Genomic DNA, 23,647 nt, shown 5'->3' with positions numbered 1-23,647 from the left:
CAATAAAAATTTAAATATTTAAACAATAGAGCTGAAATATTAGGTCTACACAACTCATCTATCCTGTTTGTATTTTATCGATGATGATCTTGAAGTTTACTACACACATTTTCTTTCACAAACATTCTCCAAAGAAACCTTGATTGTGCTAACAAGAAGATCAATACCAATCCAATCACTGTTTATTCAAACACGACCCACACACATGTACGGCTTTCAGAGACGCTTTTCTGAATCCACTTTCGGCTCTGAATTGACAAGCACTTTGAAAAGGGAGCATGAACTCAATTTTCCCAGCAGCACAACAGCCGAGTTGAATTGCATGACAAGTGTAAACATTTAGAACGGTTTTTCTATCAATTCATTGCATACAAATGACTGGTCGGGGGACTCGCCGTGAATACAACACACTTCAATGAGAGCACGTTCCGACAGTACCATGTGAAGAGAGACAAGAGTAAGACAGAGAGAAGGGAGATGGGGAAAGAAAGAGAAAGGAGAGAGAGGAGATGACTAAGAGAAAGGGAGGGGGAAAGATCGAGATGAAGAGGACGAGAGGAAGGAATAAAGAGAAAGAGTAGAGAGAGGGAAGGGGAAGAGGCTGGAGGAAATTGCAACCGAAAATAAAAAAGATAGAAAATAGGATTGGTATAGAACAGAAGAAAGAGGAGCAGGGAAAAGAAGATAGTGTGGAAGCCAGATAATAATAAAATAGCAAGAGCATGGGGAATGAATAAGTAAAGTTTTGACATCAGAATGTCAAAAAGACATGCCTCCACAATCTGTCACTTATCATTCTAATTAGACTATTTTGAGTGCACCACACAGGTAAAAAAAAAAATAGATAAAAAACTAAAAAATATTATACTTTAAAACAGGGACAAAAAAGTTACAGGGAGGTCTGAGTAATGGCGACATGACATTTGCTCCTGCGGCAATTGCTCCAGTCTTATTTTCTCCAAGGACTTGGGGATAGGGTTAGGGTGAGGGTTGTGATATGGTTTTACAAGGCTTAGTTTGATGTGAGGATTAGGATTATGTTTGAGGGTAGAATTTATGTTTGGCTCAGCATGCAGACATTCCATGGGAGCAATTGTCACAGGAGCAAATGTCATGGAACCCTGAGTAACACTCGGCAACAGACAAATGGCAGTATACTGTCAACCAAAACCATTTGTGAATCTTGAGCAGATTTACCCGAGTTAGAGTTGAGAATTTGCAGTTACCATAACTACAAACAAAACACTGAGAACAGATTGGCTGTTACCTTTTCATCGCCATAGTAAATACAATTAGAGCTCACCGGAATCATATGAAGCTATACGTGGAAATAAGAGCCCAGGGAGAAAGGAGGACCATGAAATCAAATATACAGATTGGAAAAATTGGGTAGATTTGGAGAGAAAATGGTATGAACAACACAGGAGGGTGAAAGGGAGAAAAGTGGAGAAGAGGGAGGGGAAACGAGAATGGGTAACAGACAGACAGACAGACTGAGAAACAGAGAGAGGGATGGAAAGAGAGAAAGAGAGCAAGCAACGAAGGAATAAATGAAGCATGCATGATCGAAAACTGAGAACCTTAAGAGGGAATGAGAATGGGGAATAGAAGGAGCACTGCACAATTTTCATGGCTCAGTTCTAGTCAAGGTCATTGCGACTCTGTGGATGTCAATGCAATTGGTCACAAATCCGATCCATGAATTTCATCCCCAAGGAGGCCATTGATATCATTAACTAGATGACGTCACAACAACAACAACAACAACAAAAGAAATAAATGAAAATAAGTCCAAATTGATACAAATTGGCTCCTTGTAGGAAGGGGAGAACTAGAGCAGGTATAATCTTTTGACATGAGATATATGGCAAAGCTCCGAAATGAAACCGTGGCAAACCGCTTCCTGCAGCAGCGACCAACAGTTTCACATCTTCTGCTGATCAATGGCAGACACAATGACATTTGGACAAAAATCCTGCCTCACAGGAAGTTCAGTCTCGAGATTCATCTCACTCCTCTAAAATTATATTTCGAATAGGGCTGTCGTATCATAAAATTATACATCAAAATTCTACTCTCTCTGTGTAAGTTGAAGAGGCCCTATTTGATTTCTCTCTAAAGCATGAGGAAAAGTCAAGTGTCGAGTGAAGTCAATTCTTCAGATAAATCAGTGCCATTTAGGAATGCATATGTCTGAAATTGAAGAAATTTTTCTTCAAGTTTTGGATGGAAACACTTTGAGCCCTTGAGAAAAAAAAAAATGAAAATTTGTGACAATACTGATCCTCACCACAGAGGTTAGGAAAAGTTGTAGATGACACAAGAAACAGATGATTAAATTTGGAAGTGATTTAGATCATCATCTAAATCCAGGAATTTGCTGACTTTTTTTTTCAAGAATTCTTTATCATTGGGAAATACAGCAAACAAACGTGGGGAAATACGTCCGAAAAATGAGGGAATTCCAGTTGTGTGTATTCAAGATGCACATACATGCATTGAGCATGCTCAAAGTACAGCAGGATCCCAAGGTATAGAGACACTAGAAATGCTTCTTTGTTATTTGTGACCATGCATCACAAAACGAACGAAAAGTCGCACGCAGTGATTTTATGTGAGGACTAAAAATAGGTGAAATGGTTCAACCAAGTTTTTCATATTTTCTGAAAGAACAAGTCTTCTTCAACATTATGTTAAAGTTTGGGATCATAAAACAAACAGGTAACTGTGTCTTAAGCAGTTTTTCTCAAACACTTTTTTTTTTTTGTAGAATAGTGTGATTAGATGTGTCTAAAAGAGTCCCCTTTTCATTTCCTAAAAAACCATGTACACACTCTACACTTTCAACACTATTAACTTACAAAGCAATGATGCTACTGTTTTGAAAGTTGGCATTTATCATGAACAGAATGTGTTAATAAAGAATGCTTAATTTCAGCTTAATCTGATAACACCTTCATTGTTATTGCTCCAGTGGATAACATCCTGTTTTTTGTCCCATTCATTGCACAGCTAGCGTGGCTTGGTAAAGACTAAGCACTGGCAGACCCTTTATTCAGAGCCTCTTTTCTCAGTTCATACTTTCTCCGAGTGTGTGCTTTCTTTCCAGTATTTAGATAGTTTAGAAGAGTCCACTTGAATTGAGTTATACATCATTTTAAAGCTTAGAGTCTGCTCTTTCAGAATCTGCCCTTAACTAAAAATCCATGTCTGGCTACTTTTTGGGGGTTTTGTGATGCAGGGTCACTTTTAAGAAAAGGGGTTATTTCTAGCACGTGTGTAATGGGTGGAAATGAGCTGCTTGATGGAGGTCGCGCTCTCCGAGTGCTTTTCTATTCATCATTGTTTGGGAAAAATCTGTGCTCTTTATATCTGCAACACTTTTGCAGTGACACTGACCTTTGACAGAAGGAAAATAATATAACATCCTTCAAGCATTGGATTTTTTTTTTCAACTTCATGTGCACTTACCTGGCTCTATAACTGCACAAGGAATGAAAGGGATAATCAAAACTTAACATGATGAATGGACGGGGATGTTGCTATCATCAGCTCTCAGTCATGGCAAGTGCTTCAAAATGATCTGATTTTAAGGGAAAACTTGCCTAAACAAAATCACACATGAACAGTACGATACAGGAAATATTAGCATAACACTGAGGAATGCCACAGGTGTATACTTACAATTCAATAACTAAATATACATGCATCTTGTCTTCAAATATGTCCAGTAGCGCCACAATGTTTGGATGATCTATTCTGCAAAGAGAAAGAAAAGGAAGAGAAAGAAAACAAAAAAGTGATGATATACAGCAAATCCGGAACATGCATGTGATAGATGCTTAAAAGGTCATTCATTATAATCATTTCATTTTGAAACTAGACTTTCAAAGGTAATTTTACATGGAAGGACAATATTACACTCTTTTCTTGAAAAACAAACAAAACACTCATTTCTTGAACTACAGAATCTCTTCATGTCATATCGCTTCCTAGTTTGTGGACTTTATACAGGTTCTTCCATAAGACAAGGTACATTGCATTTCTTGCTTGTGCGTGACAAAATCACAACACTGGCCATGAAATTCTGACTGATACGGTCTTGCTAACCTATCACAAGGATAATGGTACTCTAAAAAGCTGTATCTCACTGGCATCAACATCAGAAGAGTTCTTCTTACAGAATATGGATGAACTCTGCTAGAACTAAAGGAAGTTTTTTTGTTGTTGTCATTTTTTTATCCTGGTGGAATGCCTTCCTCACTTTGGCAGAGTGTGGCTAAATAAATGTAAAAACATCATCTTTACTCTTATAACATTTAAACTGTGATTGGTTCAAGTATGAATATGAAAGCTGTTACTAAAACATTTCCACATATTTTATGAAGCCATGAACCATCTCAAAAGTAACCATAAATATACTTCTATAATGTCCCTTTGTAGGAAGACAGTCCACTCCTATTCTGTAGCCTCAATAATGTATGATCATAACAATGTTGTGTTGTCTTTGCTCTCAATAAATAGTTCAAACACTTGGAAGGATAATTTTGAAAGCAAACAAAACCAATGGCTAGCAAAATATAGAAAATGTCTACAGTACATGGTATGGACTGGGCAAAAGTGGAGATAAGATTAATACAAAAATGACAACTATCCAGGAAAACTGTGTGACTTTTTTCTGATTTCTCTCTTGCAGCAGTAAAATAGAGAAAAATATGTTAAAGGGAATTTCATCCCACTTTCACATGGTGCAAATATGAGAACTGCAATTCAAACATGAAGAGGGTGAGCATAATCTGCCTTCGAAAAAATAATATCAGCACCGGAGCAAAGTTTGCATAATATCGCAAGAGTTCTGGAGAGAAGAGTGCCTCTTCCGCTCCGTGACAAGCAAAAGAAGAGTGATATATCTCTTGAGTGGAGAGTTTAACCCTGGGATATGACAAAAAGAGGAGATAAATTCATGGTCTCAATGCAAAACCACTTCACAGTTTGGAACAAGAGAGAGAGGGGGAGGGGGGGGGTGGGGGAGGGGAATGTGGAGGGTATCGAGAATCAGAGTTTGCCATAGTGCAAGTTGCGGGTCACGACAAAGCACCGCCGGACGATGGCGATGATGCTATCCTAAGATGACAGATTCACTGGTGCATCACAATATTTCCCCCTCTCCCTCTCCCTCTCTTTCTCTCTCTACCTATCTATCTTTCTCTTCCTCCAAAAGGCGGAGTGTCAACTGACTGCAAAATGAGCGAGCCAATAAAACCGGGGCGCTCGGCGCACAGCAGGTCTCAATGCATTCCAGCATTCGAATCAATATCATGGATTACAAGATGGACGAGGGGGGGGGGGGGGAAGGGGGAGAGGGACAACTAGAACAGAAATGGAGCATCTATAACGGGATAGCAAGAGACAAAACATCTCAGATTCCTGCCAAATTTCAAATTATACTTTGAGATCTTTTTACCTATCTGGTCAAATAGAATCATAACAGTGTCCTGATTTTCCTTGACCTACTTTTTTTTCTCCTCCCTATCTCTTTACCTGATCCTTCCTCATCGATTTCTCTTGTTTCTTATCGAGTCCTTCAAAATAAACATGTTCATCTCATATAACTATTTTCCAATTCTCACATCCCTGCTGTACATCTGCTAATAACATTTCATTATTACCTTTGCTGAGGGGTTTGTGTGTTTCTACAGTTTGTTTATTTTAGCTTGCTTTGGTTTTAATTTTGTTGTTGTTTTGTTTTTGTTTTTTGCTTACTTACTAGCAAATAGTACTAAAAAAGTATGTCAGGATTTTAACAAAATTTTCAAGAAAGGTACAATGTGATTAAAGGAACATGTGATTAGTTGTTGATAGTAATCCAAATCATGACCTGGATCCCAGATTTTTTTTTCTTTTGCAGAGGATGCATGCAGAGATCTTTGTCAATAGTAATCTTGTTCCTCTGGGAGTGGTTTGTACTTTCATGATTGTGATTATGATTCATTTGTGTTTGAATTTGAATTTGAATTTGAATTTGAATTTGAATTTGAATTTGAGTTTGAGTTTGAGTTTGAGTTTGAGTTTGTGTTTGTGTTTGTGTTTGTGTTTGTGTTTGCGATCGCAATTGCGATGGTGATTGTGATTGTGATTGCATGATTGTGATATTGTGATTGTGATTGTGATTGCATGATTGTGATTGTGATTGTGATTGTGATTGTGATTGTGATTGTGATTGTGATTGTGATTATGATTGTGATTGTGATTGTGATTGTGACTGTGATTGAGATTAAGATTGTGATTGTTTTCATTCGCTCTACTGGCCTGGCATCAAACAGGTAACATGCAAACCCTTCATGAGCATTTCCCGGCGATCCCAAAACTGTCAGACCCTACTTTTTTAAACAGATTGGATGCACACGTGCATACGTAGTAGTTCAATACATCACGAAAGTGCATGGACAAGCATGATTCTAATATTTCTTAACATAAACACAAATCATGTCACACAAAGGGAAAAACATTGATTCCCATTGGCAGAAGAAGGAATCTTGCCAATCAGCTACAATTTCACATTCCTATTATGCTCACAGGAAACCATATCAAAAACTTATTCGTCATTCCTGCTGAATGTTCCAATACCTGCTCCTGCATGATAACATACACAGAAAATGAGATTATATGGGTTTGTTGGACATCAGCATCCCTACAGAAAACACAAGATCTATTTAAAGAAAACATTGCCCATTCTACTATCCAGCTTTCCGGTGAAACAGATTAAGGAGAGGACGTTTCATGCCTCCGTCTGGCAAAAAGACAACAAATTGTAGAACATGGCGTGACGTAAGAGAGTCGGATCACATCCGGGAGAGGTTCCGCGTCTCTCTCCTGCACGGCAGCGGAGAGCGGGGAGCCTCAAGGAAGCAGAATTGCCATTGAAGAGTGTCCCTCTCTACGAGGCAGGCAGGGTCCTCTTCCCGTGTGGTGCTGACGTCACCACCAGATCATCCACACGCAGAACAAACCCGCTGCCCTCCCCCCACCCCCAAACCAGCCTCGCCGTCCTGCTCGTATACAAATTTACTCCCGGCGGCGGGAGTCGGTTCGACGTAAATCAATGCACGGGAGGCATAACGGAAACACAGGTAGTCACTTAATCCAAGGGTATGATCCAATTTCGGCATTTGTAATCTTGGGCCGGGAGGAAGTCACGTACGTTGAGCAGGACTCTCAAAAGAAAATGATTGCTTCGCTGTTTGACGTTCACAGATACCTGCAATGCCATGCATCATTCCCTGCGAGCTATTCCCTTTCTACCCCTTCTCCTTCCCCCCACCCCCACTACAAATGCCCTACGAAAACAGAGAGAAACGGCAAAACAGGATTCCGTAAAGTGCAATTATCTCAACAAGAGTGGGCTGTCACGTCTTACCTACATAGTCACATACTGAGAAAACAGTATACGTGGGCTAATTCCGACGTCTTTCACACAAGAGATGCCCATATATTTCTCCACTGCAATTCATTTTCACAGCATACTACGAATAAATTTCCCACCATACCTTTACCCGTTGAAGACGAGTACCCGAATGCACTCGGGCAGGTGTCTATGGGAAATGCGTGTTGCAGCAAAATCAGCCCATCCTCAATGGGTTAATAAGCAAGTGGGTTTTGGATAAGACAAAACAAACGAACAAACAAACAAAAATTACCACACATTAACCAGCAATTGGGCTTTGGAAAAGACAAAGAATAAAACAGTTGCCTAAATTTTCAGAAAACAAAGCAAAAATCCTATGGTCTATGGCTCCACATACAAATTCCCTTAATGTTACACAGTGGCTATACTTAACTATCTTTCCTTTGTCCTGCTGTGTGCATTTTGTTTGTTTCATTCTTGATATTCTCAAGAAATTATTAACAGTGCATTGTGAAATGGATAATTGTTGTTAGGAGGGGTAAGGGCCTGCTTCATTTTAATTTTCACAATTCTAAAAAACAGCACAATTAGATTGCTTTGGAAAAAAAAAAAAAAAAAAAAACCTCTTACATACATCTGTAGTGTTATGGTTCATATTATAGTAAATAGGGTCAATCCATGTCAAATCATCCAGTGCTTGTCACCCGACCCCCTCCGATTTTCTTAAAAATCGCACCAAATGTTCCCCAAAGTGTCTGACGGAAAATCCCAAAATATTTTGCCCCAAGGTCAATTGGTTGCTAAGATACAGCCTCACATAGCAACCAGTGCGCATTCCAAAAAATTAGTTAAAAGAAAATTAGGCATTTTTGATTGACTGTTTTAGCTTGGATATTTATGCAAAAGTGTTCATTATCTGGAAATTGAGAGAACTTTATAGTCTTTGCAAGAAAAACTGACTGTGGCGCAAAATTGACTTTTCGTTAACGTGCACGAGGTCACCGAAAATGGCGTTAAATGTTAATTTTGAAAATTTTAATGCATATTTAGAAGCTAATATCTTCCACATTTCATCACCTTAGGTTCTAAAATATTATGCTGTTGAAGGCTTTGACTTGCTCAGTAATTTTGAAAAAAATCGGCGCATTCATGATCACCGTTTTTACGGAGAGCGCCCTCAAAGTTGACAAAAATGAAAAATGTGCCAAATTCAAGGTCACGGATCACCCTTCGTCCCACCTAGGAATAGCATCAATTTTTGTATATTGATAGACATTTACCTATATTATCTTGGGTTACCAAAGAAATTTTGCTCCCGAAATGTTCCATGGCAAATTTACCCCATCGAAAATGGTCGTAAACGGCCAAATTCCCACGTAATATCACATATTGGGTTTAGAGGACATTTCAAATGTCCACGCTTTCAAAATGAAAAGCACTAGCCCTGTGATATTTGCAGTAGGGATAGTCTGTTATACATATTTTAGTAATATATACCACAAAACACTTTTATTACATAATAATGACCTTGAAATTTAATCCAAAATTTGATAAAAAACAATAAATCGCTCCATTTTCCTCATTGCACTGCATGTAAATGTGTTTTGAAAGACTTTTCACAGAGCAATATTTCAAGAATTATGAAAGCTGACATTCTACCATATTAGGGTGCTAAACTATTTCTGCTCATCTTCCAGATTTAGTGTCAATTTGATCGTGAATGTTATATCTTTGACCTTGAAGTGCTTCTAAAAATAGCTGTAAATTTGTTACACACACAACAGGTGTTTTATGGCATGATAATTATACTTGTTATTCTTCCACAAACACAGAAGCTTTTTATGATGTAAATGTTATATACTGGAATTAATCTATACGTGTTTGCGAGATATGTTACAATTAATTACTCTGTTCTGACAATGACCCTCAATTTCAATCAAAAATGGGGATGGTAATATTTTGTGATTTTGTGTGCATTTCCTATGGAAAACAGTGCTTTTTGTGGTGAAACTCATAAAAACTTGACCATTAAATAACTATCTATCACTTTGATTGGTTAATTGTATTCTAGTTATGGTAGAAAAGTGGGCTGTGACAATTTCCGATAAAAAAACAAAACATGGTTATGCTGCAGAAAATAAAAACAAAGAAATACATAAGAAATTCCAAAAACAAGAAAATACATAAGAATTGAAATGATTTTGAAAGTTTTCATTAGGTACAGAACAAATTCCCCAAAAAAGAAGACTCTCAGTCCTTTTAATGTGCGTTTCACAGGCTAGAATACGAATTTTTTAATGTCCATAATTATCAATTATTATTACATACTTTAATACAGGTCTTTATGGAGAGGAATAGGCATTTCTCATGATTTTGAAGGTTATAAATTGAGGGTCATTGTCAGAACAAAGCAATTGATTGGAACATATCTTGCAAGCATGTATAGATTAATTCCAGTATATAACATTTACACTATAAAAAGCTTTTGTGTTTGTGGAAGAATCACAAGTGTATCATGCCATAAAACACCTGTCGTGTGTGTACTTAGTAGTTTACAAATTTACAGCTATTTTTAGAAGCACTTCAAGGTCAAAGATATAACATTCACAATCAAATTGACACTAAATCTGAAAGAAGAGCACAAATACTTTAGAACCTTAATATTGTAGGCTGTCAGCTTTCATAATTCTTGAAATATTGCTCTGTGAAAAGTCTTTCAAAACACATTTACATGCAGTGCAATGAGGAAAATGGAGCGATTTATTGTTTTTTATCAAATTTTGGATTAAATTTCAAGGTCATTATTATGTAATAAAAGTGTTTTGTGGTATATATTACTAAAATATGTATAACAGACTATCCCTACTGCAAATATCACAGGGCTAGTGCTTTTCATTTTGAAAGCGTGGACATTTGAAATGTCCTCTAAACCCAATATGTGATATTACGTGGGAATTTGGCCGTTTACGACCATTTTCGATGGGGTAAATTTGCCATGGAACATTTCGGGAGCAAAATTTCTTTGGTAACCCAAGATAATATAGGTAAATGTCTATCAATATACAAAAATTGAAGCTATTCCTAGGTGGGACGAAGGGTGATCCGTGACCTTAAATTTGGCACATTTTTCATTTTTGTCAACTTTGAGGGCGCTCTCCGTAAAAAAGGTGATCATGAATGCGCCGATTTTTTTCAAAATTACTGAGCAAGTCAAAGCCTTCAACAGCATAATATTTTAGAACCTAAGGTGATGAAATGTGGAAGATATTAGCTTCTAAATATGCATTAAAATTTTCAAAATTAACATTTAACGCCATTTTCGGTGACCTCGTGCACGTTAACGAAAAGTCAATTTTGCGCCACAGTCAGTTTTTCTTGCAAAGACTATAAAGTTCTCTCAATTTCCAGATAATGAACACTTTTGCATAAATATCCAAGCTAAAACAGTCAATCAAAAATGCCTAATTTTCTTTTAACTAATTTTTTGGAATGCGCACCGGTTGCTATGTGAGGCTGTATCTTAGCAACCAATTGACCTTGGGGCAAAATATTTTGGGATTTTCCGTCAGACACTTTGGGGAACATTTGGTGCGATTTTTAAGAAAATTGGAGGGGGTCGGGTGACAACTTTTCTGAAAATTGGATGATTTGACGTGGATTGACCCAATAGTCAGGATCTTTACATGACAAAACAAAACCGAATGGTAGCAGATTAAGTTTGGCCTGATGAATGCAGAGAAAAATGAGAGACAAGACAGGCAGTGAAATAAAAACAAAAAGAGAAATCCCCGCAATCAGTTGCTTGCTCATTGATGATGTCACAAGCATTTGATGAGGGAAAAAGCAATCAATCGCATAAATCAACACACCCTGTCACTGCACACTGGCCACACCTGTGGTCATTTTGCAAATCGGCAAATGCTTATCCATCTTGAGGATTTCACACATGCTGACTCCAATCAGCAAGTGGAAGCGTCTGACATTTGCAGTACATGAGCGAAACAGAGAGAGAAAAAAATAATAAATGGGGAAGATATGGCTCAATGCTTTTTATTTATTTATTTATTTTTTTTTTTGCATTCATTATACAACAGAAACATGATCATGCCTTGATGGATAATACCAACAAAGTGCAATTCTGTGCAAATGCACTATTAACACTCCATATCAAGGCAGTAATAGAATAATTGTTGGCAGTTGTCCAAACCATCGTATATGCAATTTTCGTGTTAGAGTGATATTTTGAAATAATCACGTTTGAAGTTTACTCATTCATATTTCAATCATGATTGCTATTCTTTTGTCTGGCATTTCCAATTATTCTTTGTAATACATCAGACTTTAATCCTAACTGTAACATGTTATGATTTCATCGTATTGTATTGAGAGGAAATACGCAAGAAATCGCAAGAGAGCTACATATATGTTTTTTTTTGGTCCGCAAAGACCGTTGTCACTTAACATGTGTGTCACCCCGATATGACAGTTTAGTTCACTGTGCACACAGTACTTACGGTCACTGAACCATCGTATATCACTAATATTACATGTTAAGTCAATGCGCCCGGTATATGATGATCTGGTTGACTGTGTGCAGTGTGTTTGCAGTCATCAAGACCATCATATATACGGTAGAGGCTGGCATATTGCTGTCTTTTGACATGCGTGTCTATGGGGGAACATAAATTTCAGAACAAAATGAAATAAGACTCTATCAAAGCGATAATTACACAAAAATTACACCAAATTAGAAACTGAGAATTTTACAATATGTTTAATGGAACATCCACTATCGAAATGCCTGAAAATATCAAAATCAAAAATTTGACAGAAAATAGGGATATACGACAATTCGGGTGACTGCCAATGAAATGTTGCTACTCCAAAATCACTGACAAAAAACAAAAACAAAAACAAACTAGAAATGCACTCTGAGAGCGCAGACCTCTGCCAAGCGTGCAGCTTATTTCCACAACTGATCTTGTTCTTCCATAGAGATATCATACGTACACACAGCATCGGTGCTGAAAGTCGCCCGATTTCCCGATATAGAAGCCTTTGTTACGTCATAAACCCTCAGCTGCACGGCGCGCCTCGCCCCAGCAGAAACTAGAGCACGCACTTTAGTGCGCGCAGGTAGACCTCAAATACGCGCAGCCTGAACTCCCAAGTTCATTGACCCTACCTGCCAAAATATCAAAAATCCTTCATAAATTCCCCCAAAATTCACAGATCATTACCAAAAGTTAATCGTTTGTTACTTGTGTCATTCTCAACCTTTCCTGCAAGTTTCATCCAAATGCGTTAACTACTTTTTGAGTTATTTTGCACACGGACAAACTAACAAACAAACTAATTAACTAACGAACGAACAAACAAACCAACGGTAACGAAAACATAACCTCCTCCCTTGGCGGAGGTAAAAACCCAGAAATGAATGGATAGTGTAAAAGTGTAGGCAACCATCTTAATGATCACTGCATACAAGAGTCTTCAATAGGTGTACATGTATGCATGTTATTCACACCATAAGGCTCTCTTCTTGTCAAGGAGGAAATATCTCCTTATTCAGTGAGGATTCATCCTTAAAGGCATAATTTACCATTTGAAGATGAAACAAAAACCCAGCATTAGTGATTTTAAAAGTAGTTGTAAAATGTGAGTTTGGGATAGAAACAACCACTGAAAAAATTTGAATCCGTATAATCAAGTTTAAGTATTGTTAAATACACAAAATGTGAATAATAGTTATAATATCAAAGATGTTTCCAGACTAAACCGTCTACAGTTATAGCTTAATGAGAAAAATATTGATATCTCCTTATATTTTAGGTTTTATTGCGAAAATTCAATATGGTAGTTTTTTGTTTGTTTGTTTTTTGCGATACAACAGACCTATACATATGCATCAAATGTGATATCTTGAACATTTTTTTAAATCACTGTTCCCAAAGATAAACAGGACCTTTAAAAGAATGTATATAAGTTCATACTGTGCAATTGCAATTTGAATTAGACCAGAGTTAACAACCAAGGAAACTATACAGTGATTGATAGGGTTCAGGATTTTGAGCACTTCGACACAGAAAATCAATGCACATAAAACACACACAATTACCTGGAAAGTGTGTATACATTGTAAACATGCGCACATATGTGCACACTTTGAATACATAAGGCCATAGCACCAGAGAGATGAGAGCCACTGAATGCAGTTCACTACATTACTATCTACTGAAGATGGCATATTACATGAATTACAAGCTAAAAGGAAAAAGTTCACACAGGCATACCAGCCAAGCTAGGAACACCCCACAACCTCCCCATTATTTTTTTTTTCTTTTAGAAGGTTTCACATATATGCAAACACATAAGCAAAATGTCATGCTCTAAAGGCTAGGCTTTCCATTGTGCAACTGCTAATCAATTACATGTAGCAGCTACATGCGAATTAAAAGGCCATTAACAAATCAATCTATTCAAATATCAATCTGCCACACTCCATTAAAAGACATGGTCATGATGAGCCAAGCAACCATGAAGCTCACAACATATCAACTGCTAAATTCCCCGTTTGATTCCCCCAACTCCAATTGTGCACAGACTGGAATTCCCAAATGGTTGGTCCGGAACATTTTCCGCTAATAAAAATGGTCGACCTTTTTGTTAATTAAGAGACGCTGAGTGTTTATCTCTGCTGTAGCGGTGATGGGGGGGGGGGGGGTGTAGAGGAGCCGAGTGTAGCCTTCCAGTAGAACGAGTTAATCACGAAATGTCGCATGACCTTCCGCATTTAATAAATGATGCGTGATTACATATATTCAATGTCAGAAGATGCCTTAGTTTTGCTTGGGTAGCTTGAGCCTATATGTCGCAAAGGTTGAGGCAGCGTTGCTTCTGGTAACTGAATCAATATATCGGGAGCAATATATGGCCATGACTGCAAGAAAATGAAAGAAGGCAGATGTTTGAGAAGCTGCAATGAGGAATGTGACTAACATGCCTTTCTTGTTCTGAACATTATGTAACAGTTGATTTTGTTTTAAAGTCATCCTGCGCGGTGTCCATTTTTCTTTTCACGATTACCTCACCTGCTGACATCATGAATTGTCATTGCAATTTAAATAGTAATGGAATCTAATCAAGACTTACAGATTTGCTTCTATTTATCACCATCTTGCCTTTTTCAATTTCAACTATCTATGTATTCCTTCTTGTGTGGACATGGTAATTCAATCAGATCTGTTTAAATCTTGGAAAATATCATTTGTGGACATGGTAATTTAATCAAATGTGTTTAAATCTTGGAAAATATCATTTTCAGAAAGAGAAATGAAAGCTACACAAATCCACTGTACCATGATGCACTATAGTTTCCCTCCATGAAATTGCTATGATAGCTTCCTGTATTTCATATTTGTTAAAGAATATGCCCCTTTACTCCACTCATTACATGATACACACATGGAGAGTATGCATGTGTCATTCACTATGGGGTATACAACAATAGGCGTTTTCCCATCAGCCCGATAAAAATCCAAGCTCGAAATATTTTTCGCGATTGCAAATTAGCGCGCTATTTCATCTCCTATTCACATCAGCCCGAACAGTATCAAATAGCGCGATAGTTCGCATTAATTATCCTGCTATTTCGGAAATTTCCCGAGTTGGACTCGAGAAATTTTCTCGATCAATTAGTACGCTAATTTGTATTTACATTATCAAATAGCGCGCTATTTCGTGATTGGGTTAATTTCCCAAGTCAGAAAATAGCGCGCTATTTTGAAACATCCGGCTGATGTGAAAACGCCTAATGAGAGACTACGAAACGTTGAGGCCGCTGCACAGATCACAATTTACATACGTGCAAATTTTATTCATGCTTTTCTGACAATTGTTCTCACCTGAAAGCTTATCCGAGGTTTGCTCACCCTACATAGCAGCAGCTTATGCATGCAAACTGGATTCTAAGTATTCAAAAGTGTTTTGAGATACCGGTACAAATTAATACGTCAGGACAAACGAAGCATCCATTTATTTCAATATGGTAGTAGACTGGTCTATTCATAGAATGCTATGATGTAGTACTACACTGTATATATACCTTTCTATGGTTTCTGTAGCGCATGGTTCAACTGGTAAACACAGAAAGGCAATATATTTGTGGAGGCTATAATCTTGGAAACATTTCGATCTTGTTTGATGCATGCATGACACTAAAGACTATACTGTGGTGGTTGAACAAGGTGACTATTTGTAGCACAGGTGGCACACACGTTGTTGCACACACCTGATTTAAGCAGCTTGTGTCTAGCATAGATCTTCAACCAGATTACACTATGTTCAAGTATAATTTCAACAACGTTCTTCCATAGACAAAATAACAGCACAGCAAACTTTGTGTTTGCTGCTCACAGTACTGTAGTCTACAAATAGCAGCCCTTTCTTTGTAGGCCTAACTCATTTCCAAAAACTTGAATCTGAGCACTACAGATAAAGGCAACTGGTGCCAACCTTCTAAAAGGTGAAATGATTTTGCAAAGGAAAAAAAAAAGAAACACAAGGTTGATATAATTTGAACTCAAACTATTCATCAGGAAAAGCAATGACAAACACCTTAATTTCCTGTCTGTTTCCTTTTCATGTTAGAAAAAAAAATAACTCCATGCTCATGGGTGCATCTAAAAAACACACTACAATCAATCACACAATATGTGTACAGTATGTGTAAGTCAACTAACACTAAGAAAATCAAGAAGATTTAATGTTTCACATAATAGGTGTTCCCAGAAGTGTACTGTATATCACTCACAGTCACACACATTAACAATGCACTGCAAAAGTGTAATTTCAATCTGTAGAATACCATAACAAGATCTGCTTTCCATGGTCAACAATCATTTAGAACTAAGTTATTTGGTCTGCAGTGGCATGTTGCAAATCTGCCTTTGAATACCAAATAAGAAATAGAGGGCAGTTAACTAAAAAACGGGAAGATTGTAAAGAAAAAAAAAGATGTTTGTGGTAGCTCCTCTGTAGGCTGCTGCACACAAGTTCAACCCACTTGGTTAAATTCTAGTCATGGTACAGCACAAAAAGAGACTACTAGAGTGCCGTTTTCAACTCCTTCGTATGTTGTCACTGAGATATCTCCCTCCTTATAATTACACATCTCTGTCTAGCCCCTGGATATCAAGTTGCCATGACAACCACAGCTTGTTGGGACAGTGGAGCAGAATGTATGTAATCTTGATGACCCATTTTCTCGTGGACCGCTTTTCTCTCCGCTTTCTTGTAACCAGCCCTTGTTCGTTCCTCCCCCCCCCCCCCTTCACCTCATTATCAATCCCACTCCCTCTCTTCAACCCCCGCCTTTCATCTCTCTCTCTCCCTCTCCATCCCTCTTCCCCATCCATGCTATCTTTCGTGCTGGCAGGACAACATCATTTTTGTGACGTTATCTAGTTTTCTGTGTACCTGCAGCTGATCACACAAGTCTCCAAGAAATGAAAGAGCCAGAACATGGCAAGAAGGGAATTACATTTTATTTTTTTCTCCCCCATCTCCCTTCTGCCACAACTATCCAATGTCCACTTGAAAAATAGATACACAGTGACACAAACTCTCTTATGTTCCAATTTGCTTGGTTCTGATGAATACTCACACATGTTAAACATACTCATGTGGTTGGACATGACTTAGTTCGTCTCTCTGTTTGAAAGGTGCTATCAAGGAGGGAGGCATGTGGTGAAACCTGGGTTTGGAATTGGCAAAAACTGTGGTTTCCAGATTTGTCAAGCCAGCATGGCTGTAGTTGCGGACTGAAGCATGATAACATGTTTTTCAAGCGGTACGTGGAAACCACAGAACTTTTCTACGTTTTCCCCAGTCCCAAAATCATGCCATTTGCAGCACTTGACGAGAGTAACAATCATGACAAAACCAATGATCCAACAACACATTGTTCAGAATATTCTCAATACTGCCAAGGTCCTCTGATTCAATTTTCCTCCCTAAACCTTGTCTCTACTCCCTGCTAACAATTCCTTTTACTGTTTTTTTTCCTATCTGTAACCTTCCTAATTTTAGCATTCTCAATATTTCATCAATCTCCTGTATATGTTTGCAATCTCTTTCTTTTCTAGTCTTCTCACCCCCACCCCCTCCCCCTCCCTCCCTCCATCTGTATTCCTTTTATCTCAAAACAAAATCTAATGACCAAAATTTCAATCACTCTAGTGGTAATTGGGCAGTGGAGCTCATAAATCCTCCATCATCTAAAGTACACAAAATTAGGCCCATACGTCCAAACTGCAATTTTCTTCATGCAACACACCGGCAATCGAGGGTCAAAATTCTTTCTGTGGCCTCAGTATAAGACAGAAAGTAAAACAAAACAAAATAGTGCTGGCTGTGTCAGTGATATTGATAACGGGTGAACAAAATTAGTCTGGAAATTGCAATACTTGTGATTAAGTATTTGCCTTGCATCACAGCAACAGCTGTCACAACAACAACAACAAAAAGCACACAAAGTGCTTGAGCTTACTTTCATGAAAATGTACAACATATCTCCAACTGTCACTGTATGCACGCCTCCTCACATTGTAAATGAATTGCTGTGACTATCAGAACATTGTTTTGCAAGAAACTGTCAATGGCATATTTCATGCTACAAAGACCAGGGTTGATCGTCGAAAAGGTTCAAATATTCAGTTCACCTGATCCATTGCTGTCGATGACTATATGATGGCTTCTAAGCCACACTAAGACCTCAAAAATTGACTGGCCTTCACAGAAAAACGTTTACCTTAATGAAACTAATTTCAATAATCAAAATGAGAGGACTCACAAATACCATGATCATCACATATTCTTATGGAAGTAAACAGACAGTTCATCATTCATGTTTAAATTGTGTGTTTCTCACTTGTTTGTTTTTTGTGTTATTTGTTTTGTTGGTTTATTTTTCTTTGTCCCTGTGAAAGAGATTAAGACAATCACATTGTAGTAATGCAATTTCTGCTTTGCTATTAAACAAATAGCATCTTGTACAAGGAAGGAATAGCATTATTTCTTCACTTTATACTTTTTAACACATCACCTACTAAGAAATTCTGCAACAGCCATGAAAGTCTGTGTGCAAAGACAAACTCTTGAAGTAAAATGTAGTGTTCCACCACAAAGACTATTTCATTTATATTCTTCCTGGGATTCAACCACAAACAAACAAACAAGAAAAAAGGTATCCCAAGAACACAAAGCAGGTGTAAAGAAGACCACAAACCTTGCCTTCAGGACACGGAGCCAACCTTGAACTCTAGGGGATTAATCTTGGGGTTGGATTCAATCTACGGGCACCACCTGCCTGGGAAATTATTACAAGTGCAATCAGCATTGTGCAGGCCATTCTCAGCATGCTTCCAGAGGCAGACAGGGTGGGGGGGGGGGGGTGGGGAAATATTGGTTTGGAGTGTCCTTTTCTTTTCAGACTAACTTCTAGTTGATTCAAATATTGCCCTTGTAATGTGAAGTATTATACAACAAGACATATTTGCAGTAAGAAACTTTTGTAAATTGGAGTCGACAGACTTATTCACAGCATGACATTTTCACTGATTGCTGCTGGCATTCACTGCACTGTTTAGACAAACACTTTACATCCATTTAAAGGACAAGTTCACCTTCATAAACATAAGGATTGAGAGAATGCAGCAATATTAGTAGAATACATCATTGAAAGTTTGAGGAAAATCAGACAATCCGTTCAAAAATTATGAATTTTTGAAGTTTTTGTGCAGCTACCGCTGGATGAGAAGACTATTGCAGCGTATGATGTCACATGAGTACAACAATATAAGGAAAATATAAATAGAATATCCCAAATTTTCATCTTTTGAAAAAAGTACAAATTCCCTTGACTTGTTACTGACATATGTTATGGGTAATATTATTTCCCCTGCCTTTAGAAAGAGGCAAGTCAAGTGCTCTTTTGTAATGCGAAAAAAGTGAAAATATATTGAATTTTCTTTACATTTTCTTTATACTGTTGTACGCATATGACATCACAAGCTGTTACGGTAGTAGTCTCCTCATCCAGCAGTTCCAACACAAAAATTTTAAAAATTCATAACTTTTGCATCGATTGTCTAATTTTCCTCAAACTTTCACTGATGTGTTCTACTAATATTGCTGCATTCTCTCAATCCTTATGTTTATGAAGGTGAACTTGTCCTTTAAATACTTTCTTGAATCTTGGCTCCTCATGAAAGTCATGAAAGTTTCATGCAAGCAAAATCTTCTGGTTCTACAGTCATTACTTATCATTGGTAAATGCTTTTCTTGATTATTGACAGAACCCCATACTGGCATATCCCTATCCCATCCTACTTCATCACATCAACTTATTCCAATCACCTCATAGCCACTCACAGCATTTGAAACTTTTCAATGCTCACCCTGGTCTATCCACACTGAGCTAAAATCTATGAGCATTTGACCCGGTCTAGCGAAAACGTAAATATCACTCTGTCTCAACACCGTTTGACACATGGTGTGTTTACGTGATTCCCCATCGTAGATGATGAGCGTATGTTTGGACAGTAAGCAGGCTGCAGCGCCACCATTCAAACTACAGCAGAATGGCTACAAGACGGCCTGGCCTGGCTAAAAGACGGCCCCGCACTCCGCAGATCTCTGCCTCGTATCAGTCAAGACATCTGGCCAGAGATGAGCTGCGATCCAACAAATAGCTCTATCAACACAAACACTCGATAATTTGGTGATATGTGTGAGCTAAACAGGACAGGCCTAATTACAGCAGTGATTGGCATGTGGTGTTCCACCCTTCAAATAAGTTCTGGTCCAGATGAAGAGTGTATAGTCATCTAGACTTAGGTAGCATCTCAGCAAATGTTATCCACTTCTAGGATTTTGCTGCAATTGAGTGTACGCTGATTAGTTAAGACCTTGACAAATTTTACCATTTCTACACGGTTTATTCCATTCTATCATTCGGATGAGCTAACATTGTTCATTTCAATCATGCTGTAGACGTATAACTTCTATCAAATTCCACACCCACCATATAAAAAAATCAAAAGTGTAGGACATAAAGGGAAAACCAACATAATGTGAATAGGTTGCAAATTTCAAGTGGATCTGATAGGTATCTAGTTTCTTCTCTTTTTTCTCACTTAATGTATCACTTATGCTTATTACTTCACAGTAAACTATCAACAAAGTGATTTATTCCATTATAAAATGATACACCCATCACTTCATAACCTCTGTTTAAAGCAAACTTCACATTTGAAAAATATATGTGATTTCGAGTTCAAACAACTATGATTTGAGAACTTCAGAAGAAAGCTCATCTGACCTTCCAGTAAATAAATCAACACAAATGACAAAATGAACACAGCAGTCTAACAAGGAGAAATGATCATTGAAGTACATTCCATTCATCATTATATCTGGCAAACAGAAAGTTTTAGCATCATGTCTTAAGAAAATGCTTATGGTACCTATCAAGTAGCTTGCTTTCTGTGGCCACAAATCAAACATTTGTTGAGGAAGACGGGCCAGATTTTGAGAGTAGCCGAACAGTGATGTCATTGATAGGAAAGCAGTACTGAACTTCTGTCTGTAGGTCTGGTAAAAAAAACTGAAGAATGAAGATGTCTGAGAAGCATCTCCTCCTTTCCTGCCACTCTTCTATCATGTCTATGGTTTAACCCGTTGAGGATGAGTCCCAAGTATACTCGGGCAAGTGTCTATAGGAAATGCGTGTTGTAGCAAAATCAGCCCGTCCTCTCTGGCCCGAATTCACGTAGGTGGTACAAATGAAACCATGGTTTAAACCATGGACAAAAACCATGGAGCGCCAAGTGTCGCATGGAATGTTTCGTTTTGAAATCAGTCATTTCGTTGATGAAATGATTATTTTGTAACGAAAAGACAACATTTTGTAACTAAATGAACATTTCATCCACAAAATGATAATTCCGTTAACGAAACGGTCATTTTGTCCACGAAATGACCAATTTCGTAACGAAATATTCCGTGTGACACTTGGCGCTCCATGGTTTTTGTCCATGGTTTAAACCATGGTTTCATTTGTACCACCTTCGTGAATTCGGGCCAATGGGTTAAGGACGCTCTAGCTGGGGAGACAAGGGTGACGCGATTGAAATGATCTTCATTCACTGCCCATCGCGGTACATTCAAAAACCACAACTAGTGCAGGCATGCTAGAATAGAATCGCCCTTCAGTGAACATGTGCATCGAAGCATACACTCGTCAGTTACATTCTATCCTTGTCAAGTTTCTTTGGCTGTATATTGCATACCTATCGATGCAGAGATCAGTGTTAAAGCTGTACATAGTTCTTTACGGGGATTCTCGAATGTACCTGAACTGAGCCACCCTTCCCACTCCATGATATCCCCATGGTAACGTTCTCTCAGAATAGAAAACGGAAATGCTCTTCTTCACTGCCCTTGAGATGGAAAAATAGGTTGCAAGAAATACATGACTATAAGGCTTACATCCTGTCTCTAGATACATGAAATGGATTGGAGGGGAATGTGAGAGATAAGATGAATAATTCACTTGGCAAACGGTGAATTTGAAGATTCACGTTGATGCCAGCAAAAACTGGGCCCTTTTTCTCACAGGTGAAGGGTAAACTTGTTTCTTTCCTCAATACTTCATGAATAAAAATGACTGCTTCTCCTCCTCCTCCTCCCCTTCTCCCTAACATCTACTGGTAAAAAGTAACTGTATGTTTCTACTTCTAGAAAGTTGTAGTTTGGTGTGGTTAAGTTGTCTTGCACTCCTTCCGTTCTTTCTCTCCCCACCCCACTTCCCTCGCCTTCAAGCAGCGTGCATCTGTACAGGTGGCAAAGTCTCTCTGCGTCTTCATCTTTTCCTCTCTTTTGTTTTTCTCTTGGAGGAGGAGAGGAAGGAAAGAGGCCTACTGCACAGGGCTGCCAACATTAGCACATCAAAATCAGGAAGATTAAAGGAGCACGCAGTCAGGGAGATACTCTATAGCCCTGTTCTAACAGATCTTACCGCGAAAATGTTGCAACAACATCCTGAGAACGAAGTTCTTTTAAAATTCCAGCAAAAGAACAGGAGTGATGGTACCGTTTACCGGAAACCTTCCCTGGATAGGTTTCAACGAAAGGGGATGTGTCCACTGATGTGACTTCCACACCTACCGGCCAGCAGCGCCTATTGTTCTAGATTGCGCACATACAATTTGTCCAATCACTTATCTCAACTTCATAGAGATCAGTGCTTACAACACATGCATGTGATCAGTGCGTGGCGTGTCGATCGTTCTCTGTCTGCAATGTTGTGCTTGCGGGTTGAGCGTATCAAAGGAATGTTACCACAGTTGCATTCTACTAGAAGCGTTGTCAGGGTAGTGTCGCAGTAATGTCTAGGTAATGGTAGGGTAGAATTTGGCAAAAGTTACAGGGACAACTTCCAACAAACATTTTGCGAGGATCGTTTCAACAGGCAGTCTGAAAAAAAAAAAAGATTACCCTGATGACACCTGGATGTTGCCGTGCTAACTCTAGTTTGAAAGGCTCTGCTAAAATGGGGCTTATGTCTCCTGCAATCATCTCAATAGGTGAAAATTATTCCAAAAATCATAGAGACCTCAAAATTCATTTTTCAGGATATGAAGACATATCTAAGTTTTCAGGGAGCCTTCTGCATGAATCAGAGAAACTTGGCAGCTCTGATGGTGTTAACATCGACCACCATCCAGTCTTACGTGATGGTGTCATCCTATTTTGAGGGCGATGTATCTGAAACTGGATGCTGCAACTCGTGTGTCCTTCAGGGTGTGAGATATTCAAGATGGCCACAGACTATCTTAGCCACCAACGCATTGATAAGCTCTTTATAGACTTGCCAGTGAGAGGTCTAGAATTATACTATGAATTGCATGAAATATTGAGTGACAGCAAAAATAGCGCCCACACTATCCAAATTTGGCACAAGGTGAATTGACATCCTCAAGGTAATGTAAAATCTGGTTTGACTTTCTCTTTTAAAAAGGGAAAAAATTGTGATTGATAATATTGAATACTAGTTTTAAGGTTTTATTCCATGTTGTGGGGGCTGAATCTCAAATGGATGATGCAACTTTTCTCCCACTTGCAAGCTTCAAATGAATCTCACTGAGAGTAGCTACTGGATGGCCCTCCACAATCTATGTA

At 38.3% G+C, this 23,647-nt stretch overlaps 1 protein-coding gene across 1 annotated transcript in view; it reads right to left on the bottom strand.

Moving 5' to 3' along the window:
- Positions 1–23,647, bottom strand: part of LOC140241723 (calcium/calmodulin-dependent protein kinase type 1D-like) — a 164,595-nt gene that overhangs the window by 65,471 nt on the left and 75,477 nt on the right. The window contains exon 3 of the mRNA XM_072321473.1: positions 3,685–3,759. Coding sequence (XP_072177574.1) covers positions 3,685–3,759 — 75 coding nt within the window. The remainder of the gene's footprint in view (positions 1–3,684; positions 3,760–23,647) is intronic.

The sequence above is a fragment of the Diadema setosum genome, chromosome 2, assembly GCF_964275005.1.
Source record: "Diadema setosum chromosome 2, eeDiaSeto1, whole genome shotgun sequence".
NCBI lineage: Eukaryota > Metazoa > Echinodermata > Echinoidea > Diadematoida > Diadematidae > Diadema > Diadema setosum.
The sequence above is the reverse complement of the archived record's forward strand: the minus strand, read 5'-3'. Positions and strand labels throughout refer to the sequence as shown.